Below are 7334 nucleotides of genomic sequence, written 5' to 3'. Positions count from 1 at the left end.
ACAGATAGAAGATAAGATGGGGGAATTTGCTACTACGTTCAACGACTTAGTCGATGCCCACAATGACAGGGAGGATGACCATGAGTGGATGAAAGCCAAAATAGCAGACCTAGAAGATAGGTCCCGGCGCAACAATGTGAAAGTGCGTGGCATCCCTGAATCGGTCTCCCAATCCAACCTGATGTCTTATGTTCGCGACCTTATGCATGACATAATACCTGACACTCCTATGACGGAACTGGTCCTGGACCGCATACACCGCTTACCTAAACCGCCAAACCTACCGGAGAAGCTACCCAGAGATGTATTAATGCGAGTACACTTTTTCCACGTAAAAGAACACCTACTCAAGGCAGTGAGGGATACATCCAAACTTCCTGAAAGCTACTCCCACTTGCAATTTTACTCAGATCTATCCCAACATACTATGTTGTTCCGGAAGAGGCTTGTGCCGGTCACTAAGGCGCGGCGTGACAACAAGATCCAGTATCGCTGGGGTTATCCGGCTAAACTCATAGTGTCCAAAGAGGGTGAATCCTACACGCTGTTCTCCCTATAACACGGGTTATCGCTCCTGGGGAAATGGAGGATCCCCCCGGCCCAAGACCAGTCGCATCGTCCAGCCGCATCTCCTAGCAAGATGGACTCCGGATGGCAGATGTCCAACCGCAAGAGGGGCTCCAGGACAACGAAAGACCCAGATTGAACCTGACCTGCGCTACTACTTGAGGTTTGCAAGCCTCCTGGCCCCGCTCGGCCACACTGTTCACCATGTGTGATACCCCCAATGCTGCGAGCAGTGCCAGCCACTGCAAGTTGGTCCCCAGGCGGGACCTTTTTTTTATCCCCAAGTTCTGTTTTCCTGTTATTTTTCTGATTTCTTTTTCCTTCCATGTGCCAAGTGCGAGATTGACCGCTACTGCATATGCAGGACTCCCTGCCGGACCATGGCCTAAGCCGCTACTACGTGATGCTGCACCGTCGATGACCTACGTTTTTGCCTTACTGGGCGTGAGTATGGAGCCTCTACTGTTTAGCATTTCCCTACAGTCACAATGCCTGTGAATGTCATCTCCCTGAATGCTAAGGGACTTAATCACCCGGCTAAAAGGTCCCAGATGTGGAAAGAGGCACGGTCCTTATCGGCGGACATACTGTGCGTCCAGGAGACCCACTTTTCGCTCCACCATGCCCCAAAATGTTCTCATAAGAACTTCCCACATACATTCTTTGCTAATTCTCCGAAAAAGACACGGGGAGTCCTAAATGCAGTGAGGGACTCGGTTGCTTTTGCTGCTGTCGATACCTATATAGATCCCAATGGCAGATACATTGTGTTGATATGTACTATTGACTCTGTTTTGTACACTATATTATGCCTATATGCTCCTAATAGTCACCAGGTTAGATTTCTACGCAGAGTGCTTAAGAAAATGGGTAACATGCGACAGGAGCACACTGTAATATGTGGGGACTTCAACTTAGCCCCTGACTCCCTACTAGACTCCTCCAATGTAAAAAGAAAATCTCCTTCGGAACTTCAGCAGCTGCTCCGAGAGGAGTCACTATATGATGTGTGGCGCTGTTTACATGCTTCCGAAAGAGATTTTACCTTCTCCTCCCCACACAATTCGTACTCCCAAATCGATCTATTTCTGGCGGGAAAGCGGACCCTGCTTAACATATCTAAATCTACTATTCATGACATTACATGGTCGGACCATGCACCGATCTCCTTGTCCATTGCGAGCCACTGTAATCCCTCCAATGTATTTGTGTGGCGGAATAACGTGCCTTTAATGCTTGTCCCCCAGAATGTGAGGCAGATTCAAGCAGCCCTGCGGGAATATTTTCTGCTAAACGAATCTTCAGTGGAAAGTGCGTACAGCCTTTGGAATGCGCACAAGGCGTATATGAGGGGGGTACTCATGAAGTTGGGCGCTCAATCTAAGAGGCAGAGGTCCAGCCGCATGAACCATCTTTTAGTCCAAATAGAGACTCTGGAAACCCGCAACAAAACGAACCCAAATGTCACTGACGGGACCACCCTCACAAGGCTTAGACATGACCTCCGTATGTTACTGCTGGAACGGTTTGATAAACAAAACTCTATCAATAGGGCCCACTTCTATGCCAATGGTAGTAAAGCAGGGAAATTGCTGGCTAACCGGATCAAGACCATGCGTAGTAAAACTAAAATGCCGTACCTCCTCCATTCTGCTGACGGCCACAAGGTCCATCATCCACAGCAGATTGCCGACATGTTTAGCTCTTATTACGGGGCCCTGTACAATCTCAAGGATGATGTCATGACTCCCCAACCGACAGCGGACAAAATCGACTCGTTCTTACATGACCTTGACCTCCCAGCCCTAACTGCCCCCCAACTTCAGCAACTTAATGCCCCTATCACACAGGCCGAAGTACTTAAGACTATCAAATCTCTTCCCGCTAACAAATCACCGGGCCCAGACGGTTTCTCGAGCGAATACTACCAGTGTCATGCGACTATTCTGATACCATACCTAACGAAGATGTTTGCCGCGGCTGCTACCTCTGCCTCTTTCCCACCGGGAATTGCTGTCTGCCACCATTGTTACTCTCCCGAAGCCAGGGAAGGACCCAGTGACACCAGCAAATTTTCGACCTATATCCCTCTTAAATACTGATATAAAACTGTATGCAAAAATCCTAGCCAATAGACTTCAGGATATTATACCTTCATTGATACACCCAGACCAATCTGGCTTCATCAAAGGTAGGGGAGCCCCAGACGCTACACGTAGGGCTCTAAATATTATACACCACGCGGGGGGCTCCGATACACCTTCTCTTCTCTTAGCATTAGACGCTGAAAAGGTGTTTGACCGCGTCCACTGGGGCTACCTTCATCAAGTGCTTCATAAGTTTGGCTTTAGTGGGTGGATACAATCGGCCATCTTAGCCCTCTACTTCAACCCCTCAGCCAGGGTCTTTACTATGGACGCGTTTTCCGCACCCTTCTCTATTACAAACGGGACTAGGCAGGGGTGTCCCCTATCCCCTTTAATATTTAAACTTGCCATAGAACCCTTAGCCGAATCCATCCGATCCCACCCTCTTATAACCGGGTTCAAGTTCGGGAAAAACGACCACACCATAAATCTCTTTGCGGATGATGTGCTCCTATTGCTTACAAATCCTGTGTCTTCCCTGGCTTCGGTTTGGTCAATGTTGAATACTTTTAGCGAGGTGTCCTACTATAAAGGTAAATGCTTCTAAATCTCAGATTTTGGATTTGGGAGTTACTCCTAAAACCAAAGGCCTGCTACAGTCTCGGTACCCTTTCTAATGGTGCACTAATGGAATCTCATATTTAGGAACTACTTTAACTGCTAAGATATCTCAGGTTTAGGATTTCAACTACTTGCCTCTAGTATCCAGAATACGGTCACAGCTCCAGGGATACCAGAGACATGTCTTGTCCTGGTCAGCCCGGCTAGCACTCTTCAAAATGATGGCGCTACCTCAAATACTCTACCTTTTCCGCACCTTGCCGATACCCCTACCAGCCCGCTTTTTTATTACCCTACATGTTCTGATGCGCAGCTTCATATGGCAAGGCAAGAGAGCTAGGTGCGCTCACTATATACTCATTAAACATAAACGGGTGATGGAAAACTGTTGATGATGCCATGCAAAACATGTTGTAAACACTTGTTGAAATTGTCAACACAATAAAAATGTTTTTGAAAAAAAAACAAACGCGTGGGAGGTCTGGGGGTCCCTGACCTAAGGGACTACTACTATACGGCCCTCCTCGACTCATTGCAGGCCTGGCTCCAGCCGGATATGGGCAAACAGTGGTGCGAGGTGGAAGCTTCATTTATCCCAAAAAATAATCCCCTTTTGGAATCCGCAATCAGTTCTATAAAATTTCATGCAATGGTTTATGTGCGATGCATCCTCCAGATACTTGGCTTCCCTTATCCTCCTCTACCCTTTCTTACTATATCTATCCCCTCCGTTGATACCTTGTTCCTGCTTGATTTACAATATATATTGCTATAGAGAACAATGTAGAGGTACTGTTGACACGCTATGCCATGAGGGTGTAGATGATATATGTTACATGTGTTTTAATATCACATACCATGTGATGAGCCTATCTGTATTGTACCAATCTTGGAAAATTTATTGTTCTCAATAAAAACGATTGAATTTAAAATCTTGTTGATTTTTTTTTTTTTTTTTTTTTTTTTTTTTTTTTTACATACATCTACTGCTAGCAAGCAAATATAATAATAATAATACAAGTTACCAAATAGGTAAAAACTTGCCTCCGTCTCCGCCGCTTTCTCCGGGCTATAAAAATCCAGCTTCCCGAGTGGCCATGCAGGAGGATGTGTGCGGGCGCATGCGCAGTGGATATCACAGGCGTGCAGAGGAGGACAGCTACAGTGAAACGTAAATGCATGCAGTTGGGAGTATGCACGCCATACACACTCCATGGGACAGGAAAAAACAGGGATCAGTGAGCGGCAACAGCGCTGGAGGGACTACTGAAAACCACTGTAAAGAAGAAGATGTGCGGATCAAGAGGCATCACTTAAGGTAAGTGCTTACAGCAGCATGGGGGAGGGGGGGGGGAATTAGCCTTTAATGTCACTTTAAGTGCATGTTTTGTCTAGGGAACTACAATAAAGTTATACTCACCTAAACCATGATCCCAGCTGTCCCTTGCACCACTCCCTTCAGCCTCACTCCCCCTCCGCTCCGGCAATTGCATGTCTATCGTTGAGGAGCGAACGGCCGCCGAGTACAGAGCCGCATCTGTAGCGGCTCTGTACTCTGTAAGCGGCTCTGTACTCTGCACTGGCGGCCCAAGACTTCTTTTAGCGGGGGGCCAGTGACGGCCACGGGCAGGGGCCGTTTGTAAAGGCAGCAGAGAGGCCCGGGGGGCAATTGCCACCCTGCCCTCCGGCCCAGTCCGCCCCTGCTTGCTAGGGACAGAACCCGGAAGACAGATGCCGGCATCAGCCGGAGGACACAGCGGGGTTCGTGGACAAGGTAAGTATGGCACTGTGTAATCCCGAGTATGGCTCGGGGTTACCGCTTTTGGTAATGAAATTTAACCCCTGCCACACTCGAGAATACCGCCAAGGAGGTTAAGAGAAGGCCAGTATCGTTGTTTGGGTGAGTATAAGTTTGTTATCTTAGCACTCTAGACAAAACGAGCACTTAACTCTTGCAGTGCTGGGAAAACTTTCCTTGGTAAACGTACAAGGACAATGAGGTGCTGGTTAAGGAGGTATTGACATGTAGGGAGATTAAGAAGGTATTGTTATGTAAAGAGACAAAATTAAGGTGTACTCATTCACTACACAGGATTATGTAGATAAAAACAGATACAAGGCCTCTTAAATGGACTCGGGATATCCTGAATCTTCCCAAATTCAGAAAGCACATAAAAAGAATTTCAGCCTTTTAGTAAAAAAAAACAAAAAACAAAAAAAAAAAAACTACGTACAGTAAAATCATAAAACATTTTCAGATGAAATATATTGTAAAGACTTAGAGGAAAAATTGATCATTTACTTCCTAAGGCAGCACAGGGACCTAGTGGTTAGCACTTCTGCGTTCCAGCACTGGGATTCCCCAGTTCAAATGTTTCCTCCCACACTCCAAAAGACATACTGTAAGGTTAATTGGCTGCTGTCTAAATCATCCCTGAATGTGTGTGCAATAGCGACCCTAGATTGTAAGCTCCTTGAGGGCAGGGACTGATGTGAATGTGCAGTATGTAAAGCGCGGCGTAAATTATTGGCCCTATATAAATATCTGTAATAAATATATAGTGCTCACATTTAAGACACAATTTGTTATTCTAAAATAAAAGTAAGGTGCCAAGCATTTTGTTTGACAGATTTAATAAAATATCACATATTCCATTATTTATCAGGACCGGCAGTAACAAAATGAGCGGATGGCTCAGTAATTACTATATCAAAGTCTACGCTTACAGACCAAATGAAACTTCCAGGCCACACTCCATTTCTCTGACCATACATAGACAGAATTCTCACCAGTTACATCTTCAAGATCTGAGAACTGCCAATGTTCAGAGGGATTCATTACCACCCATCCAAAACATGCCTCCATCTCCTCAAGTGAAATTATGATTTAATTGTCTCTTCTATGCTTGTGCAGGTGTGTAATCTTTGCTCTATTTATTCATACATATCCATTTTCTACTTTTTTTTAGCGGTCTGTTTCTACTACACTTAAACATACATCATGTGATCCCTGTACGCATTCAGGGGAATTTATCAAAACTGGAGTAAAAAAAACAAAACAAGAAATCTGGAGCAGCTGTGCATGACAACTAACCAATCAGCTTCTATCTTTCATTTTCAAAGCTTAAACAGAACAAACTGAAAGGACACTGATTGGTTGCCATGGGTAACTGCTCTGGATTCTTTCTACTCCACTTTTTATAAATTCCCACATTGTGTTTTTGGATTATTAAGCTTCAAATTCCAGAATGCTTGGTAAGGGGCAATGCTTGTTTTTTTGTTGCTGATTTCATGCTTCATGTACATACAGATTGTATATAAAAGGTTGTCTTGAAACTCACCAGGATGTGACATTTCAATGACCTCGTTGTCTTCTCCATTGATGTTGTTGTAGATGACCACTGCTTTGGCTCCCATAATAGAAGCAGCATTGATTTTATCACTGAAGGTGCAGCCCCCTCCTCGCTGTATAAGCGCAATCCATGGTCCATTCCAGTTCTGTGGAATACTGAAGTTCGCATTGGGTGGACATGCATAATTAGAATTCCTGTGCTTTGGCAGAACCACCAATCCATACGCACTGTCTACTGGCGAGTCATGGCCGTAGACCCCAATCTCTCCCTCTTCTGACAGAGTCCTGTTATCCACCACATAGGATAAATTCACATTGGCTGTCCACAGAATATCAGCTTCAGAGCTCTGTACACCCAGAAAACATAGCAGCAAGGAAACGATGGTTTTCCCTAAATGAAGCCTCATTTTTTTTCCCTTACAAGGCAACCAGTTCTAACAGAGATACAACTCTACTCAATCTGTACTAGAAAGTATGCCTGGGACACAGAAACCAGATCCGTTTTCTTCCCCCTCTCCAGTGATTCTAAAGGTAAACCCCTCCCTGTATTACCTGCGCTGCAGGTGCTCTACACAACCTTCCCAGGGGCGGGAGTCTCACTTAACCCTTTACTGCTAGTTCATTGCTGGTTTCTATGGTCTATTCAGCAGGTATCAACAGACGTGGTGAATCGTTAGATAATGTTATGGCATTTAATAAGATAGATA

At 45.3% G+C, this 7334-nt stretch overlaps 1 protein-coding gene across 2 annotated transcripts in view; it reads right to left on the bottom strand.

The window, feature by feature from the left end:
• Window positions 1–7124, bottom strand: part of RNF128 (ring finger protein 128, E3 ubiquitin protein ligase) — a 59686-nt gene extending 52562 nt beyond the window's left edge. For both annotated transcript variants that reach the window (XM_018558484.1, XM_018558485.1), the window contains exon 1: window positions 6617–7124. In XM_018558484.1, the coding sequence (XP_018413986.1) occupies window positions 6617–7034 (418 nt within the window). In that variant the 5' untranslated portion in view covers window positions 7035–7124. The remainder of the gene's footprint in view (window positions 1–6616) is intronic.
• Between the last annotated feature and the right edge of the window lie 210 nt (window positions 7125–7334).

The sequence above is a fragment of the Nanorana parkeri genome, unplaced genomic scaffold (assembly GCF_000935625.1).
Source record: "Nanorana parkeri isolate BGI_ZX_2015 unplaced genomic scaffold, ASM93562v1 scaffold342, whole genome shotgun sequence".
Taxonomy (NCBI): Eukaryota; Metazoa; Chordata; class Amphibia; order Anura; family Dicroglossidae; genus Nanorana; species Nanorana parkeri.
This window is presented reverse-complemented; position numbering and strand designations above follow the sequence as displayed.